Source organism: Rhinopithecus bieti, unplaced genomic scaffold, assembly GCF_001698545.2.
Source record: "Rhinopithecus bieti isolate Rb0 unplaced genomic scaffold, ASM169854v2 scaffold_19871, whole genome shotgun sequence".
NCBI classification, from domain to species: Eukaryota; Metazoa; Chordata; class Mammalia; order Primates; family Cercopithecidae; genus Rhinopithecus; species Rhinopithecus bieti.
This window is the reverse complement of record NW_016809547.1, coordinates 5,410-25,897: the sequence shown is the minus strand read 5'-3', so window position 1 is coordinate 25,897 and position 20,488 is coordinate 5,410. Positions and strand designations below refer to the sequence as shown.

At 39.7% G+C, this 20,488-nt stretch overlaps 1 protein-coding gene across 1 annotated transcript in view; it reads right to left on the bottom strand.

The window, feature by feature from the left end:
* The window catches only part of LHFPL1 (LHFPL tetraspan subfamily member 1), a 37,818-nt gene extending 17,594 nt beyond the window's left edge, over nucleotides 1-20,224 (bottom strand). The window contains exons 1-2 of the mRNA XM_017889716.1: nucleotides 19,701-20,224; nucleotides 9,697-9,795 (exon numbers count right to left, since the gene is read on the bottom strand). Of these exons, the coding sequence (XP_017745205.1) occupies nucleotides 9,697-9,795; nucleotides 19,701-20,151 (550 nt within the window). The 5' untranslated portion in view covers nucleotides 20,152-20,224. The remainder of the gene's footprint in view (nucleotides 1-9,696; nucleotides 9,796-19,700) is intronic.
* Nucleotides 20,225-20,488: the final 264 nt, after the last annotated feature.

Sequence of the window (20,488 nt, the reverse complement as noted above, 5' to 3'; positions counted from 1 at the left end):
TTTATTATGGACTCTGTGTTAGGTATAGAAGGTATAAGTTGAAACATATTATTTTTATCTTACAATCACAACGTAATCTCCCATACCTTGACAATAGATTGACTCTATTACCAATAAATAGTGCTTTCAATAATAGGAAGTAGTAAATATTGTTCAATAAGGGACCAAGTTCTCTACTAAGATGCTTCTCACTTGTTACATGTACAGTGTTATTTTCTTGAGCAAATTTAATATAAATGAACCCATATTTAAAATTAAAATATATTCTTACTTTAGCTCCCAATTGTTTTAAAGTATACTTCTTTTTCATTTGCTTTATATTTGGACCATGACTTTCTTATATATGTTTATTGCATGTTTGTTTATCAGGGCATTTCTAATATTCTTTTTATCTGTCATCTGACATTTTCCTATTCACAAATTATCCTAACCTTTCAGTCAGAATTTCTCCTTCTTCAAGTCTCCCTTTTTCTTATCAACCTTTTCACTGAAGGCCATAAGCCTCCTCCAATTGGGAACAATTGCCTTCTAATATGTTACAGAGGAGTCATTCATGCATTCTTCAAAGATTTGCAGACTTGTAGTTATGGTTTCTTGGATTACTTGCCTTCCTCTTTTGGGATTTATTCTCTCTTTTGACTGTAATGTATCTTCCAATATTCCCTTATGAAAAATGCATGAGAAATAAATGTTATATGGCCTTCCATGTTGAAAATCTTCATTATTTTATTTTACTTGAATGACAGTTTTTCTGGGTATAAAATTTTAAAAGCATTGTACCTCTTTCATCTAGCATCCATTGACTTTGATAAAATATATTCTGCCAGAAGGATTTTGATTTTTATATGTATTTTGTCTTTTATAACTTTTTTCTTCTCTACGAGTTTTTAAGATATTCTGTTTATCCTTTATGTTCTGAAATTTTGTCATAATATGTGTATTCATGAATCCTTTTATTCTCATTGTGCAGAGTAATCAGGGAGACCTTTTATGTTGCTGAACATGACTTCTCACATCCCTTTTTTCATGTGTGGAACAAATAAACATCTAGTTTTTTGTGAAGAAAAAAAAGAAGTATATAGCGTCTCTAAGTTTTCAGTGGGACCTATTTGGGTGTCCCCTGTCTATATGCCATTGAATATGAAAGAATTCTCTAGTAGTGTGGTAGATTTAAGAGGATTTTGAAAATCTCGTCGAAGTTGAAATAAGTATATCAAGAAATCACTTGAAATCTCTGTTCAGGGCTCTTACTTAGATTTCTTTATAATACAATAAAAAAGTATTCCTACTCATTGCACCCTCAGTTTCTCAGAGACTTTGCTTTTTTGCATCATTCTCTCTCCACTACAGGATCATTCCCATCAGCATCCAAGCATTTGGTCATCTTAGAAAAGGCCTTTCTTCATCCCGCATTCTCCTCCAGCTGCTGCTTACTTTCTCTGCTCTCCTTCTTAGCAAAATTGCTTGAAAGAACTATCTACACACATTGGCTTCATTTCCCTCGTCTCACAATACTGCCAGTATCCGTAACTCCAAAACTTCTCTTCTAGATCACCTTTGTCTGACTGACACCAATGGTCACTTCTCTGTCCTCATCGAGTTTAATGCAGCAGTATTAAACATAGTTGATTACACCTTCTTTTTTGACATACTCTTTTTCTCTTGGCTGCTGTGACCCCACACTTTTATTTTCTTTTTTATGTTTCTCTGGCTACTCCTCGGAGTCTCCTTAGTAAGTTTCTGTACAGAGAAGCAACTAAAAGCACAGACTCTCTCAAGTCATGCTGTGCAATATGGTAGCCACTAGTCACATTGTGTCTATTACACTTACTAAAATTACATTAGATTAATTAATAAAATTAGACATTTATTTAATAAAATTAAAAGTAATAATTCAGTCCCTCAGTCCCATTAGCCATATTATAATTGTTCAACAACATGTGACTAGCAACACGTTAGACAGCAACACAGAGAGCATTTCCATCATTGCAGAAACTTCTGTTAGATGGTGTTGCTTAGATCGGACTTCTGTCTGCCACTCCACAGCTGAATGACCTTAGGCAAGTTACTTAACCTCTCTTAACCTCCATTTCCCATTCGGTAAATGAGGCTAATCATATCTTCCTTATAGATTGTGGCAAAGATGTAATGAGCTCTTGATATATAGTGAGTGCCATATAGGAGTTCGCTATGATTGCCCAATCTTTGCATATGAAGAATTTCCCATTACTAAGACTGGGCTCTCTCCTCTTCTCACTCAACTCTTTCTCCCTAGCTAAATTCATCCCGGGTAAGTCTCTTTACCTTTCTGTAAACTTCTCATCCTCATGATAAGATGAAGATAATGACAGCACCTATTTCACTTGGTTGCTGTGAAGATTAAATGAGATGATACATATAAAACACTTGGAACATTGTCTGGCACATAGGTCACATTCACTAGGTGATAACCACTGTTAGTATTAATCCTCTTTCCCAGTACTTTAAACATCATTTACGTACTAAGAACTCCCAGTTTCTAAACTCAAGGTCAGATACCTCACTGAGCTCCAGACTGCTTGCTTGACATCTCCACTTGGATTTCTCACACAAGTATCTCCAAAACCTATCTAAAACTGAGTTTTCTTCTCTTTTCCCAATCCTAGTCACAGTTGCTTCTCCTCTAGTCTTCCCCATTTCCAGACATCTCTTCCATACCCATATCAAATCTACCACCTGTACAATTGATTACACCTTTAAAATATATTTTGAAACAGCCTACTTTCCCCAGCTCCACAGTCACCTTTGCTATGCTCATGTCTTTGCCTAGACTATGGCTCAGCCTCCTGACTGGTCTCCTGCTTCCACTCTCGTCACCATCCCCATAGCCATTCTCTATAACACTGCCAGAGGAAACTTCCTAGAATAGAAATCGTATCCTATCTCTTTTCTTCTTCAAGCCCTGCAATGGTCTCTCATTGCAGTTAGGATAAAATACAAAGTCCTTTAAATTCTGACTAATGCCTATGTCTCTGAGATCATCTATTACTCTTCCCATTACTCTCACTCTTCTGATTCAGCAAAAGTGGCCTTAGAGTAGCACCCAAATACAACATGTGCTTTCCCACGTTAGAGCCTTTATAGCATTCTACCTCTTTGTGTGGAACTCTCTTCTTCATGTAGTTCACTTGGTTAAGCCTACCCACCCTTCGGGTTTCTTCTTAAATCTTACCTTCTTGAAGAGGACTTCCCTAATCCTCCTCTAATTGAAGTCAGATGCCCCTCTAGAATTCTCTCACCAAACCCTGTCTCTTCCTTCATATCCTTTATCAACACTAATCAGACACCATGAGGACATCTACCATTTTTATAACCATCGAAGTTCCTTCCCTCATAGTACAGTGCCTGCCTGCAAGTCAGAAAACCTAAGGTGTGTGATCTTGGCAAGTCCTTTTCCAGGTCTCAGGATTCTTGTCTTTATATTGAGGAGGTGGGATTAGATTTATTTGCTCAATAAGCCTCCATTGAATGTGAAAAAGGACACACAAGGTCTCTGCCAACATGAAGCTTACATTCTAATAAGGAACACAGGTAATCAAATAGGCAAATCTAATAATTATAGATTGTGATTAGTGCTACAAAAGACACCAAAATGATGCTGTGATAGAAAAGTATGATGGTGGGGGACTTTGAGGTGGTGACATTGAAGACAAAGGATAATAAAGAACAAACCAAACCCAAATGATAGCTAAGATCTATTTTGCTTGGACATTCTATGATTCTGTATGCCACACATAGCTAAATATGCCAAGTAGCATAAAGGAGGGAGCTGCCTCATTAAAACTGGCACCAAGGGCTTTGTGCTCTCAGTGCAGGGATATGAGAGTCTTATTCTTCCTCTCAGGATAATATCAGTAGATGAAATCAACCTCACAGAATTGTTTTAAGAAACCAAGATGGTAATGAATTTAATGTTCACAGCACAACCACTATAATGGTACATACAACATTTTTAAGACTTCCAAATTCAAGATTGTAGTTACTTCTGTTGAAGAGGCACAGAGATGTAATTGGGGCAGGATACACAGAGATTCAAACATATTGGTAAGGTTTTATTTTCTAAGCTGGAATTCAAATTCCAGCTCTGCCACTCTACCAGCTGAGTGAGTGAACTTAGGCAAGCTACATAACTTTAAGTAGCTACTTAATCAGTGATACGTACATGGATGTTCATGGTATTACTTCATATCTCTTAAAATATTTGAAGTATTGCATAATAATTATAAAATGTAATTAATATGATGCCTATGCAAGCATTCAATGAATGATAGCAATTATTGTTACATAATGATCACAGCACCTAAGTAATGGTTGAGAGCTAGGGCAATGGAGACTCCCAAGCCTGGTTTTAAATCCTGGTTCTGCCAGTTACAAGCTCTGTGCCCTGGGGTAACTTAATAACCACCTTGCCAAGAATTTTGCTCCTTCAGTTATTCCCTCTCTGCCTGTCATCAATGTTTAAGTAAAATAATGTATTGGATATAGTAAATGCTCAAAACTTATTGTTAAATCCATTCTTTATTCTCCTCATCCTATCACAGAAAAGAAAAAGAGTTATGAACAAGTGAATGGGAAAGGATAATAGTGGGTCTCCATTCTCTGCCCCTCCCTTTCTATTTCTTTTCCTTGCTTGAAGGAAGACCGGCATATGCTAAAAACTGTTCTCTCCAAGAGAGCAGCATGAAAGGTCTTCGATGGCAAGCCTGCCTGGGAGTGGAGATGAGCTGCTAGAAAAGGGCTTTGACTCCAAGCTAAAATACACCAAGGCAAATATCAGGAACATTCTATCAGGGTCCTGAAATCAAAGTAGACTTAAATATAAATGGATAAAAGTTAAGGATTTTTAAAGAATTGTAATTGTAAATAGACACTGTTACATTTTAAAGTTGCTGGAGTTGAATATATTATTTGAAATGAGCAATAAAAATGAAATGTTATTTAATCCTTTTCATAATTATTGAAATGAAGATTAAAAGAAGATACCAGAGTGGAAGAAACTGAAATATTGACAATCCACAAAATCGAGGAGGCTATGGGACATCAGGCAAACTCACACTGTGGGTTGGAGAATAACGTAGCGCAGTCTCTTTGGAGAACATTTAATTCACCAGTGACTTCTGAAAATTTAAAATAACCATTAACCCAATCATTCCACTCCTAAGAATCTGTCCTACAGATACACTAGTATGCTAAGACATATACATAAAGTTGTTCCCTGAAATATGTTTTGGAAAAGCCAAAAACTGGAAGCAACCTAAATGTGCACAAAGAAGTGGTTAATAATCATGATTCAATCATTCAACAAATATTCAGTACTATTTGGTACTCTTTAAGCAGGCACTGGGGAGATAGCAATAAACAATACAGACAAAAATCTATGCCCTCACAGAGCATGTTATCCCTACAATGGAAAAATATGGCATACCTAAAATATAGAAGGAAGATCTATAAACATTGATAGTTTTTCAAGAGACATGAATAAGTGAAAAATCCAAGGTGCAGAACAGTGTAGCTAGCTAGCTAGATAGAGAGCTAGATAATATGATCCCAGTTGAAAAAAATATGTTGTATTTATTAAAAATTCTGGAGAATATAAAAGGAACGTAATGGTCACTTTGGGGAATGGGATTGAGGTCAGAAAAAAGACTGATTTTAAGTTTTAAACCTTTATATATGTATTGTTTTATTTTGTCACATACATGAATTATTTTTATTTAAAATCACATTCTGAAATATACTTATAGTTTGGCATTTTTCTGGTTATCTATTGTTGTATGACGGACTACCTCAGAGCATAGCAGCTTAAAAACAACCATTTTATTATATCTCATGGTTCTGTGGATCACAATTTGTTCAGAGCTCAGGTGGGCAATTCTTTTACTTTAAATGGTATTAACTGATGTCATTCAGTGATATTCAGTTAACCGGTATGGAGGGTTCAGAACAACTTCACTCACATGTCTAGTGCCTTGGCAGGAATGGCTGTACTAGCTGAACTTTTCTGTCTTTAAGTAACTCTTGGAAATCCCATGTGGTCTCTCCAGGATAGTCAAACTTTCTACATGATGACTCAGAGCTCCAAGAAACCAAGATGGAAACTGCAAGTTCTTTAGACCATAGGCCTAGAATAAGCTTGATGTCACTTCTGTCATACTCTATTTATCTTCTATAATGAAGCTGACTAGAATATGAAGTCTAATGCTCTAATTAGATTTAATTAGATTAACTTAAAGCAGCTATAAGTCACTTAAGATTTGGGGAATAGGAATTGGAGATAGACCCAGCTTCTCTATGGGAAGACTGTCAAGAAATTTGTGGCTATCTTTAATCCAATGCAGACATCAAGATCAGTGTCTTAATATAAATTGTATCTTTGATCATTCAAATTAGGACTGAAAAATAGTGTGGATGGTTTAGGATAACTTGAATGAAAACCTAAGAAAAGATAGGTTGAAGACATGAATGTGATTTCTTCATATAGGAGGCTGCAGAAAACCTATCAGAGTATTAGAGTGGTAAATCCTTTTTACTTACTCTGATGGATTGATAATGCCTGCCTCTATTCTCCTCCCTACCTTCTTCATTTCTCTGAACCATGTCAGGGTAAAAAGCTTATTCCTTTGGTAGGGACCGTGTCTTTTCTTTTTTGGCTCTGTGTATCTCCCTTCCCAAGTAGCTGGGACTATAGGTGAACATTACCATGCCCAGCTAATTATTTTTACTTTTTGTGAAGAGAGGGTTTCACCATGTTTCTCAGGCTGGTCTTGAACTCCTGGGCTCAAGTGATCTACCCACCTCAGCTTCCAAAAGTGCTGGGATTACAAGCATGAGCCACTACACTCAGCCTAGAACTACCCATTTATGAACTAGGTCCTTAGGTGGTGATTAGGGCAGAAAACAAAGTTGGTAATCTCCATGCAAATCACATATCCAACTTTTTACTTCGGCACTTTACCTTAATCAAAGTAGAATCATAGCAATTCATTCTGTAAAGCCAATATTACCTTAATACCAAAAGTCAATAAACACATCACAAGAAAAGAAATATAAGGTCAATATCCCTAAAAAATATACATGCAAAAACCCTTAATAAAATGGTAGAAAACTAAATCCAGCAAGGTATAGAATAAATTATACATCATGACCAACTGTGATTTATCCAAGAAATGCAAGGTTGGTTTAACATATGAAAATCAATCAATGAAATGCACCATATTGAAAGGATAAAAGACAAAAATTGCATGATTATCTCAGTAAATGAAGAAAAGGCATCTGATTAACTCCAACACCCTTTCATTATGAACACAATCAGCAAACTAGGAATAGAAGGGAACTTCTTCAACCTAATAAAGTTCCTCCTGGGAGGCGGAGGTGGCAGTGAGCAGAGATCGCACCACTGCACTCCAGCCTGGGTGACAAAGTGTTACTCCATCTCAAAAAAAAAAAAAGAAAGAAAAGGAAAAAAAAAAAAAAAAAAAAAACAAGTAAATGTTTTGAATGCACAGTTCTCCAAAGGAGATGTAAAAACAGCCAATAAGTACATGAAAAGATATTTGAAATCATCAGCCATCAGGAGAATGCAAATCAAAACCACAATAAGAGAGCACTTTACTCCCACTAGGACAGCTATAACAAAAAAGTGGAAAATAAGTATTGAGGAAGATGTTGAGAAAATTGAAACCATTGTACATTGTTGGTGGGAATGTAAAATGATGCAGTCATTTTGGAAAGCCTGGCAGTTCCTCAAAAGGCTTAAACATAGAGTTAATATGTGACTCAGCAATTTTGAGATATATACCCAAAAGAAATGAAAATATGTCCACACAAAAATGCGTACACAAATATTTATAGAAACATTATATAATAATAGCCAAAAAGTAGAAACAAGTCAAATGTTCATCAAATGATAAATGGAGAAATAAAATGTGTTACATTTATACCATGGAATATTATTCAGACATGAAAAGAAATAAAGTACTGACACATGCTACAACATGTATACATCTTGAAAACTTCTCGCTCAGTGAAAAAGCCAGACACAAAAAAACACATATTATGTGATTCCATTTACATAAAATATCCAAAATAGGTAAATCCATATTGACAGTGGTTACAGCAGCTGGGAGCAAAGGGAAATAGACACTGACTGCTAATGGATAAGAGGTTTCTTTTTGGGCTGATAAAAATGTTCTGGGGCAGGGTGCGGTGGCTCATTTCTGTAATCCCAGTAATTTGGGGAGCAAAGGTGGGAGGATCACCTGAGGTCAGCAGTTTGAGCCATGGCGGAAACCCCCGCTGCACACCCTGTCTCTACTAAAAATACAAAAATTAGTTGGGCATACTGGCGTGAGCCTGTAGTCCCAGTCACTCGGGAGGCTGAGTCAGGAGAATCGCTGGAACCTGGGAGGCAGATGTTGTAGTGACCTGAGATCGGACCACTGCACTCCAGCCTGGGTGACAGAGGGAGGCTCCATCGCAAAAAAAAAAAAAAAAAAAAAAAAAAAAAAGTTCTGGAATTGGATAGTGGTGATGGTTAGACAACATTGTGACTATACTAAAACCCACTAATTATACCCATTAAATGGGTACATTTTATAGTATGTGAATTATATATCAACAAAACTGTCATTTTCAAAAAGTAGAATCAGTCTCCACAACCAACTAGGAAAAATGTGCTCAATCTTTAGCTTTTACCTCAGCTAGCAGGACTAGTAGCTTGCTTCCCTTTCTTCAGCACCTGCCCCAAGAATTTATTCATTCCTTTATGTCAGAAATATTATATTTACCAGTCAGCCTTGCCCTGAGTGAAGAACACTGGACATTAGAGTGTCCACACTAGTTACACTTTCCCTCGTGTTATGTTTGCATAGTGAAAAACGTTCTCAAAAATGAGTCAAGCAAGACTCAAAAAACAATCTGAGGCAACAGAGAGAAAGGGAAGTATTGGAGCACAAGCTATACGTGGTTGGATGGCCTTGTTATTCCCAAATCGTTCTGTACAATTGAGAATACCCAAGGAAACCTAGACATTCCCTCTCCTACTCTCTTTCATCATGATAGGTGGGGAGTATTTTGAAATCTTCCAATTAGAATCTAATCTATTACCAACTCACAATAGTGAACCTAAGACATTCTCAATGAAAATTGGCAACCAGAGAATGATTCAGGGCTACTTCTGTCACCTACTCTAATATTTAACAACTCTTGCCGTTAGAAACAATTTTGAATATTTATATAGGTTCCTCATGCGTCAGGTAAACTAAATAACGTTGTGTTACATCTTCAGTGGAGACTGACAAGCGATACTGTTGATTTACTTTTGGAAAATGGTGCCTAGAAGGAAACACTAGTAGGAACTAAGATTTATTCAGAAGATGGCAGATTGTTAGTCTCCAAGCATTTTAAATCCTTCTGAAGATAAGGTTGCCCTAACAGGTCATAGGTCTCTGGGTAAAAGTGCATAAATGGTATGGAGAGACAGTTAAAGAAGGAGAATTTACAGCTAACTCTTCTGAGTTAAGCCACCACTTCCCATAAGCTAACACATTGAGAGAGATTCAGGCAAGTACCACTAACAGAGTCCCCTCCAAGTGGTAAAGAGCTTTGGAAAACAGATTTCCCATGAACCATCACTGCCATCTGCCCAGGCCACCTTACCTAACTGAAATTGATTGGAGACATTCCCACATGTTTGCATTATCTCCGGGCTATTCCATCCTAAAGGGTATAAGGCACAGCCTGAGCTTATCAGCAGCCCTAGAAAGAAAGCATACACACAGGTAGAAAAAATATAACGTCTTCTGTCACCCCAACATGCCCTTTAGATTAGCTCAGCGCAAATTCTGCCTCCTCAATTGAGCTTACACTTCCCCCTTTACCCTAAATTTCTATGAGAGTTCCAACTAAACAGGATTTTTTTTTGGCCATGCCACAGGTAGTGGGGTGTAATAGGTAACAGAGGGGACAACTCATAAATTTAAAAAATGTTGAAAACTGAGACAACCCAATATACTTTTTACAGTCAAAATACTTTTGTCAATGACTTACAAGCCCAGGTTGGCTTTTCCAACTTCTTTTGCTTTGGTCTGATACACAGAGAATAACAATGTAAAGGTTGCTACTCTTTTCCAAAATCCAGCTGTTTCTAAACATCAGGTAAGTCCCTACTAGCTGAAAACATGTAATGATTTCTGTAACTTGGAGTCAACTGCTGGACTGATGAGCAGGGAACCACACTCCTCCCCTGACAAATCTTTCCAGCTTTATACCAAGCAGTCCTTCCTTCTTTGGTTTCCATATGCCTTCCACCATGAACCCTTACCCTAAATAAAAGGGTATGACCCTTTTATTTAGGTCATTTAGTCATTAGTCATTACAGGGAAATTCTGTTGTACCTTAGTGATAATCTTATTCTTCCAACCACAGATACAAATCTGGATCTGCTTGCCAACACTGCCTTCTAAGGGCAACTGTGTTGCTCACAACTTTTTCTTGCTGCATACGTTTTCACATTTTATATCCTGTGGCTTTTACCCTGCCTCTAGTCACAGAGTATTTTATCAAGCATTGGCATCTGACAACTAAAACAAATTCATTGGCTGGTCAGTGATGGGTGACATTGTAGCCTGGCATGAAGAGGTGACCTGGGTTAGATTCTTGTTTCTGGAATTTTTAATTGAGAAACATAAAGATGACTGGTCTGAAGGTAGTGAGTTGTCTCGATTATTCACAGTCAGTTATACATTGAACTTATTGTTCTACTCTTTCCCCTTCTCACTACTGCACTTGACTAGTCTGTTTAAAAATGGAGAGAAAAAAATCATAAAGATGCTGAGCTAGTTAACAGATAATGCAGAAGTTGAAAACACCGCCACAACACCAGAAGGTAGAATCAAGTCTGTGTCAAGCTAAAGCCAAGTTCAATTCAAAGTTATGAGTAGGTATCAATTCTGGATAAGCTGAGCAAACTGATTGGTAGAGGGAGAGAATAGAGGAGAATAGTGACATGAAGCAGACATACCATGAGAAAAACTCCATACTGTCAATGAAACCGCTAGAAAAAAGAGAAGCCAGGCCTTCCTGATGGCTTTCCATTTCTACTTTCCTTATGTTTTAATAAATTCCTTTTTCACTGAGGAAACTCAAGTGAGTTTCTGCTACTTGCAACCAAGAGTCTAATTACAATCACACCATATTTGGGTGCCACACTAATGATCATGGGAGGGACACCTGCCATGAATGTGGATGCAGAAAGTAACATATCACACAACTGTCACAAAGCAGTTGCTTGATTAATGGTGTATGAATAGCATATTTATAGGTTCCAGAGCTCGGGGGCTCAACTGGACAATGAAAAGCAGGCTGCTCCAGGGACTGCCAGCTTCATCTTCACTTCTCTTTTCTCACTGAGGAAGAAGCCATATATACTCTAAGGAACTCATATTGCCTTCAGATGAATCCTTTAGGAAGATCTCAAAGTAGCCTCCAAGCTTGGCTGCGCCATGGCAACTAGCTTTTCTCAGTACTCATTGAGGCCGCAGAAGAAGAGAAGGACCTTAAGAAATAGCAAGAAGGATTTAAATAATATGGAGAATTTACTGACAGTGAGAATGGTTTTAGAAACTAAAACAATGACCAATTAAGGTTAGAAATTCTCTTCAGTGGAATGCTTAAAATTAGAACACATTCTTATCTGTCTCGTGGTATCACAGGAAGTGAAACTGGTCACTCAAAGACCTTTCTAGGCCCTGGAATTCATCCAGTGGTAAAACAACAACACCCCCTGTTTTTTCCACAGATAAACTGAAATCCTAGGATATGAAGAGGTCGTCCAGAGTATGCACACTGGGTTAAGGACAAAAGTAGAAATGAAACCTAAGCCTTTTCCTGCTGCCAGTATATACCCTTTGAGGGAAAATTTAATAAAGACTGAGTTTTCCCACACAGACTAGGAAGAAAAGAACACAAGTTTATAAAAGAACACCAGCTCTATTTTCTAACCTTCACATTCAGATCCCTGGGACTGGCACGAACTCTGCCTTCTCAAGCGGAAACTAGAGCTGGCCAAGTGCCTTTCTTGGCACAGTAGAGGGAACCTTCCATCTTCTTCAGACCCCTGCCCCTCAGATCTTACTATACTGAGGAGCTCAGGTCAAGGATTTCCTTCTCCAGGAAGTCTTCCTTCGCCATCCCCAACCCCCAGGCTAAATTACATGCTCCTTCTTTCTGTTCCCATAGCACCCAGTGCTTATTCCTGTGACTAAAATAGTCTGTAATATATACTCTTTACAAAAGTTTATCATCTGCCTCCCTCACTAGGGTGTGTATTCCTTGAAGGAGGGAGACATACTTACCTTCAATTCTGTGTCCTTGGTACATGGTAGATAATAAGTACTCAATAAATGCATCTGTTTCAGAGTATGCACAGGCTATATAACAGACAGTTTCCTTTGCCCACATTGGAGAGTCCCTTCTGAAGGGACTCCAATGTCATGGCTGGGAAATCATCCCAGACACCTGACACCATTAAAAAAAAAAAAAAAAAAAAAAAAACTTAGAAAGGAAAAGGCTTTTGGACATAACCTACCCTAATCCCTCCTTGTTACAGATGTGAATGCTGAAACACAGAAAGGGAAAATGATTTACCCAAGGTCACATAGCAGTAACTAGCAATGCCTTTTTTCACTGATCAAAGAGATCATCAACCCTTAAAGGCTCTGTCCTTCTAGAGACATGTGTCCAGGGATGATTACCTCTTGGCAACAATATTTCTAGCAGGCACTAGGAATTTTCTAGGCATTAGATGGAGAGTGACAGCACAACATGGTGGCTTAAAACAATGGGTTCTGTAGTCAGACTGCAGAACTAGACCTGAATTCAAATTCCAGCCCTGTCACTTGGAAGCTGTGTGAGTTTAGGCAAGTTACTTAATTTCTCTGTGCTTCATTCACCTCATCTGTAAAATGGGAGTAATAATAATACACTTGTCCCTTGGTATTCACAGGGGATTGGTTCCAGGATCCCTGCAGATACCAAAACCTGCGAATGCTCAAATCCCTTATATAAAATGATGTAGTGTGCATATAACCTAGCACATCTTCTTGTATGTTTTAAATCATCTCTAGATTACTTATAATACCTAATGCAACGTAAATGGTATGTAAATAGTTGTATTCTTATTGGATTTTTAAAAATATTTTTGAGTCATGGTTGGTTGAATCTGTGGATGCAGAACCTGCAGATATGGAGGGCTGACTGTATTTTATGGAGCTGTTCCAAGAATTAATGAGATTAATATACATAAAGTGCCTCATACATAGAAAGTGCTCAAGAAAAATTTATTATTCTTATGCAGCTGACTCTCCCTGTGGCTCCTCTCCCAGTTTCTACCTGTGTTCTCCATGGTAATTTCTTCTTCACCTCTTCAACCCTTTAACCTCATAACAAACAGCTAAAAAGTCCAAACCTGAACAGGGCTTGATTCAAAAGCTGCCTGGTTGGAGTTATCTTGCAATTTTGCAGAGGTACCTGCTGAAAGAACAGGAATCTCTGCAAAGCATTTGTTCAGCTCTAGTGCATGTAGCTCCATGCTCTGCCCAACTTGCCCTCCCACCCCTGCCATCTTCCTCAGCCCTCCATCCTGCCTTTTAGAAAGGTGAGCACATTAGGTTGTAAACATACTTCATGAAGATATTTGACTTGTAACTGACAGCTGATTCCATTGCATTTTATCATAGCTGGAGAAAGATGCCCCTGGGAACACATTAAAAATAAAAATGGATTCACTGAGTAATTCATTCTCAATTATATTTGTCTCCAGCAGTTCTCATTAATTTGGAGTTGTGAAGATGTGCTTCAGGTAGCAACAGGGAAGTCATTCACAAGTGTCAGTACCTGCCACCTTCTGAAAGAATGGAGGTTCATTTAAAATGTGGATTTTTGAACTTCAGCCCCAGGTATTTGATTCAGTAACTGCAGCCCAGGAATATGCATTTTAAAAGCACCCTGTAATGTGGAGGTATCTTGTCCTGGTACCAACACTTAAGAAAACACCACTAAAATGTTAAGAGCAGAAGCTCTGGTGGCAGAGAAAACTTGTTTAAATCCCAGCCCTGCCACATATGAGCTGCAGCCCTGGCTCTCACTTCTCTTCTGTGTCTTTACTAACTCCCAGTTTGACTTCCGCTCCAACCACATATGCCCCTTGAAGAAGTCTGTTTCAATGCATATGCTTAGCTGGGAACTTTTCTAATCTCACGTGCTTCTAGGAAGGAAAAGAAAGCCTTTAGAGTGTGTTACTGTCTACTCCCCTACTACACGTGGGCAGGTGTCCAATAGGCTGCCATTTTATTTCCCTTCCTCAACTGCTCCCCTCCCTAAGAATCCCCTATCAAAAAAATGTTCTCCCTGACATAGTTGCCATGGTTTGAATTTACTGAGCTGACCAAGAAGAGGGCTGGAGTTATTTTATTCAGCTTCAGCCCTTGTGGAAACCGGGACACCAATACATAGTGCAAAATCTGATACAGAACTTGGAACCCTCCCTCCAGCCACACCACAGCTGCTCTCAACTTTCCCCTGTTCCCAGAATTACTAGTTACCCATATCCCAGCTGCTATATAATCCTCTCCCAACTACACATTATCAAATAGGTAGATGCCTAATCTTTGTCTTCTGGCAGGGATAACCTCCTCGTTGGGTATTACCAACCCCCGTTGCACACCCCTCCACTATTCACAAGTGTAACTGTTGGGTGGGCATTTGTTAAACTTCCTGCTCTCGTTCTCAATTCTCTTATCTTTGCATAGCTGCCAATCCTGCTTTCCAAACATAATTATTGGGTAGCTTGGAATTACTGCCCTGAGCAGAAGCCTAGTATGGGTTAATTTGTTATTATAACAATTTTGACTCAAACACAAACCAGAGGAAAATTTACAAACCTGACTTTCAACTATATCTCAGCTTTCCCTTCCTAGGGAGTTCCTTCACTTACCTCCCCCATTCATTCTACCCCATATTCCTCTTGGAGTTACAGGATAGTTCATACCTGCTAAAGATGTCAAAAGTAGATCAGGGAAGGCTTCACAGAAGGGCTGCCTTGGACCTGGCCTTTCAGAGATAGGTAGATATTTACAGGGAGGGATAGAAGAAAAGGGAATTCCAGAAAGAAGCAACACCCTAAACAAGGCTGAGCAGAGTTTCTCAAATTTTAGTGTGTCCTGGAATCACGATAGTGAATGGTAAGTAACAACTCCCAGACAGTTGTTACCTTTTCAGTGGGGACAAGGGAATGTGATCAGGGTATAAAGGAGGCTTCAGCTATATTGCTAATATTCCATTTCTTACACAGAGTAGTGAGTACATCTGAAATATTTTATAATATATTTTCAAAAACATATGAGCATGAGAGGTTGTATATTATGCACATTAGCAGGCCCTGGTGCAGTCTGTAGGACTAAGGAATCTGTAATAACAAGCACCCCAGGTAATTCTTAATCCAAGTGGTTCATGGACCACTCTGGAAAACACTGTGATAGCATTTCTTTTCCAACAGAGAAAAGAAAAAAAATCAAGAGCATCAGTGTATGAAGCACAGGATTGAGAGTCAGGAGTCCTGGACCATATTCTCAGCTCTGCTCCAATTTGCTACATAAGTCTTTGCTAGTGGGTTAACTTCCCTGAATACCACTTCCCAAACAGAAAATCACTTTCATAGTCCTTTCGCAGCGTGGTAAGGATAAATAAAATGATATCTGGTGAAACTTTGAAAGACTTTCCAGAAGAAAAATGGTTTCCAGAGATGATAATGATTTTTAGAAGCATGGAACTCTTCCTGAAATCAAGTTCTCAGTGATATGCCTCCAACGGCAACTTTTATTCAGTTTGAAGCATGTAATGTTAGGACCTTACACGGTGAAAAGCACTGGTGTGTTGAATGCTGTTCTCTTAACAACAAAAAATAATGTCCAGCGTAGTGATCTTCCCTTGGGCTGGGGAAAGGGAACACACATACACATCAAAGTCACTGGGGAGATTTCACTAAATGTGCAGCCTTACACCTGTTGTTGTGTAATGGGAAACAAGACCAGAGAGTTGGGAAGCTCACATTTTTTAAGCACCCCACGTGATTCTGATACACTCCTTGGTCAAGAAAGATTTTTGGCCTCCCATGAGTAACCTGATCCAAGATCTTACATTGTTTTCCTGCCAAGAAGTTCCTTATATTTACTACTCACCTATTTGTTCTTTGTTTAGCTCTCACTGAAGATAGAGAATCTCATAAGCATCTTGCATATGTATACACAGGGGAATGTGAATAATGGCCATGTTCTCAGGGCCTGGGAGTCAGCTGTTTGGAAATCTCAGCATCCCCAGTGTTGAAATAATCTCCTGGCCAGGTGTTTCCTTCATTGATTGGAGCAGGGCATGGAGGTCCCAGTGGAAGGCTCTCTGGACCCGAGGCTTGTCCAGATGGATCAGCTACAGGTGGAGCAAATGGGACCCATGGGCCCCATCAGGTCACCTTGCTGAGTATGAGTCAGGCCAGCAGCTCTTTATTTCTTCCTGTCTCTCCCACTTCCCACAACTCATCTCTGTGGGCAGCCGCCAAATGGGGGAACAAGAGTCAGGTGGGGGAAGGGGTAGTTCTTAATGGATACTCCATCTCTTCAGTGGTTTGGGGTCTGGCAGAGAGAAACCAGACCTGACAGAAATTGACTCCTCCTCCAATGTATTTCAGTTAATGCACTAGCTGTTGAGAAGCAGCCAGGCCTGAAGCAACAAAATCAATTCCCCTCAGCTACACAAGTTTGAACTTAATCTCCCAAACTCTTTCTCTACTGTCTTTTATCCATTGGGCCCAAAATGCTGCCCAGCTTTGGTTTCCTTCCACTGGCAAAGCCTGTCTCAGAGGGTCAGGCCGAAGATGTCCAAAGATCCTTAGGTCACAGTCATATGCCAAGGGGCTTCTAGTAAGTTCATCCAAGCAACCCTCACCATTCTTTCACATCTGATATAACCTGGACAGCCACCAGTCTCTAGAAAGGAGGCAGGAATGGTTCTTAATTGACTGGTGTTACAGATGGGGAAGCTGTGGATGTCTAGCGATCTGTCCCAATATCAATTCCCTGCCCAGGGATAAACCTGGTAGCACACCCAGGGTCTTGAAGATTTGTAGGACTACTGCCAAACGGCATTTTCTTCTTGAGCTTTAAAGACCCTCATCTACATGTGAACATTGTGACTATGTTCCTATGAGCAAGACTCACGTGGATATAGAACGGCAGAATCATGTGAAACTAAAATGATGCTCATGTTTTTATTTCCTCTATGTGATACCTGCCACTCAAAGTTCTGTCCCGCCCAAGCTGTGAATATCCAAATCTCCACTACCTTCCCACATCCCCCATCAACAATTTCATTTGAGTTTCTATACCTAGTAGGTGAAATCAACTGAAATGCATCATATGGAGAATTATGAATGCTTTGTGAAAGTCTCAGTTGAGCCCAAAAGAGGAAGCAAGCTGGGGGTATGGGAGCTGCTTTAATGTGTGGAATTGGATGGAGGCTGTTGCTAGGCTTTCTGATTCTTGACAGTCAGCCCCTCCTCACTCTGCTGGAAACTCTTAGAAATACAAGTGAAACTAAACTGTCACTCTTTTGTCAGAAGAGATGAGAGCTCAGGGTGCTAACATCCCTGCATGGAAGCCTGGAAAAAGAGGAAAGGATGTGAACTAATCCAGCTGTCACACATTCAGTTTATCCCAACATATGCTAGATATTGCCTTAGCCATGCATTCATTCTTTCTACAGTTACTGAACATCTGCTTTGTGCCAGGCACAGAACTGGGCTCCAGGGCTATGAATACGAATTGCAAGGATGACCCCTCTGCCCTATCAGCCAAGTGTCACTTCCTGAAATAATGTGTTCATAGCAGTGCTGAGTTAATTATAGCATGTTTAAAAATAAAAGTGAAAGGTAAGCCTAAGACCTATTTGTAATACCCATGGAGCTTCCAAAGCCAGCTAAGATAATTGGCTTAGATCAGCCTTAGCAACTGGTGTAGTATTACAGTTTTCAAAGGGAAGAAACTAACCTAATTATACATTCCAATGTGGCTAAAACCCATTAGTGGCTAAACGGTGGGAAAATCAGAAATGAAGGAGGCTAGAATGGTAATTCAGATTTAAAACTTTTAAAGTCTGAGAAAAGAGGAAACCAGAAAGCATCACCTTAATTGGTATTACAAAAAGAGTCTGATGCTTTTCATAATCAGGCCAGGAAACCATAGTAGCCTAGCCCAGGGTTTCCCAAACTTGGAACTATTAACATTTTGGCTGGATACCTCTTTGTGGTTGTAGGGGAGTGTTGTCTTCGTCTTGTGCATTGTAGACGTTCATCAGCATCCCTCACCTTCACCCACTGGATGTCAGTAGAACCCTCCCCAAGCTGTGACAGTTTAAAATGCCTCCAGACATTACCAAATGTCTTCCGGGGGAGGGGCGTGCAAAAGTAGTCCCCATTGAGAACCACTGTCTTAGCTCATCACTGCCATCTCACTCCAAGGCCACCTGAATGCAGTCATTGGGCAGAAGAAAGAAAGATCAGATCTGGACTATATCACCAGGGGACAAATTCAAAGGAAGTGAAGCATAGGAAAGGTCATGTCATTTTCCCACCATGGTCACACAGCAACTTGGTGAAAAAAACAGAAGTGAAATCCAAGTTTCCTGGCTCTAGTGACCCACACTGTCATGCTAATGGCGATAATAATGATAATGAATTGGATAATAATTCTAAAACTCTGTAACAGCAAACTTCAGCAGTAGATTCTACCAGCACTTTTTCCCAGTGCCTAATCTAGGTTTTGCAAAATACTCAAATATTCACATATATATTTTCCTGTCTTTCTAAATTTGTTTTTTCTTCTTAGATGTTCAAATTGTACAGCTCTCATTGTCTTTCTGAAGTCTTCCATTTTTGCATTTTGCTTTTTTCTAGCCAGTCCACACATTGCCAGTATCTCAGGTTCCCTTCACTAAAGTCAGAGCCTGAATGAGGGGAAGAACAAGTAAGGTGGGTCAAGGTCACAAGAAATCTGGGTAGACTGCTAATAGTTGCCAGATAAGTCTAGCTTTAGATGTGTTCCAAATAAGTAGTCATCTACAGTTTGTCTCGTACCTAGCATTTCACTATTAGAGGTGTATTTCTTTGATGAGAACTGTTAGTAATTTGCACCTGTGTGTATGTGTTTATCAGATCACTGTTCTCTGACATAACTACCAGAGAGCAGGACTACTAGAGATTAAGTTTATATTGGAGCAGTAATACTAGAGTGTATGTTGCTGCCTCTGGAAGGCAGATATATTAATAGATAATGTTTTTAAATGGGCTACCTGCAGGCAGATGAAGGTAACAAAAATAGAGGGTAAACAACAGAGATCAACTTTGCCTACTAGCCAAATTTACTGTGAATAAAACTCTGATATTGATTGCAGTTTGGGAATTCCTAGACTAAATATTTTAAAGAAGACTTCATTCGTAGCCTTAGAGTTGGACAAACTGAAGGGGATGAGAATGGGTTTCCCCATAAGGCTACACTCCCCACTCCTCCCTGCCCCAAAGCTACCCAACCCACTCAATCCTAGAAGCACAGTCTTACCTCCAACAAATTGCGCTGCTCCCATGCAACGTCCCATCATTCTGGAGATGAGCTCCTCCATGCAGCAACCCAGGACAGCAGCTAGTGCCACCAGGAGTAGCAGAGCACAGCCGGCACCTGTCACCACCGTGCACATCTGCCAGGCGAGGCTTGGGATGGCATTGAAGCTGGCATAGCGCCCACATTCTTCCACCATGATCAGACTGTGTCCCTCTCCCCGCACAGGGTAGTTGCACCTCCGGAATGTACTGAATGACACTGGCTTCCCCAGCTGGGATCCAAAGAGCCAGTAAGGTAGGAAGTAACTGGTAGAACTGGTCACAGCAGTAACAAGGGACAGGAAGGCCCAGAGGGTTCCCACCATGGTCAGGCTGCTCCTCATGGTCACAGGTTTCTCTGCAGGGATGGGGAGATGAGTTGGATCACAGCACCAAATGCAGTAAGTTACCATGTAGGCTCCACTGGCCTATTTTTCATCTGGTTGGCCAGTCCTGGGGCTCAATTATGTGCCACTTGTTCATTGCTTCTGGATAAGATTATTCTCTCGAGGACCGTTTGGATCCCTGTGGGATTTTGCTTTTCAGTACTTTTCCCACCTTCCCTTCCTTCTGCCTGATTTAGAGTTCTATGGTCTTTAGGCTGCAATGGAGGAACCAGATAACTGAATTAGGGTCTGCTCTGCCAACTCAAATACAGCCGGATCAGACAGCTTTTAACTCTTGACATACATCATGAAACAAGTAGCAGGAAAGGAGACTAAATGAAAACAAGGCTGCTGTCCCAGCTTC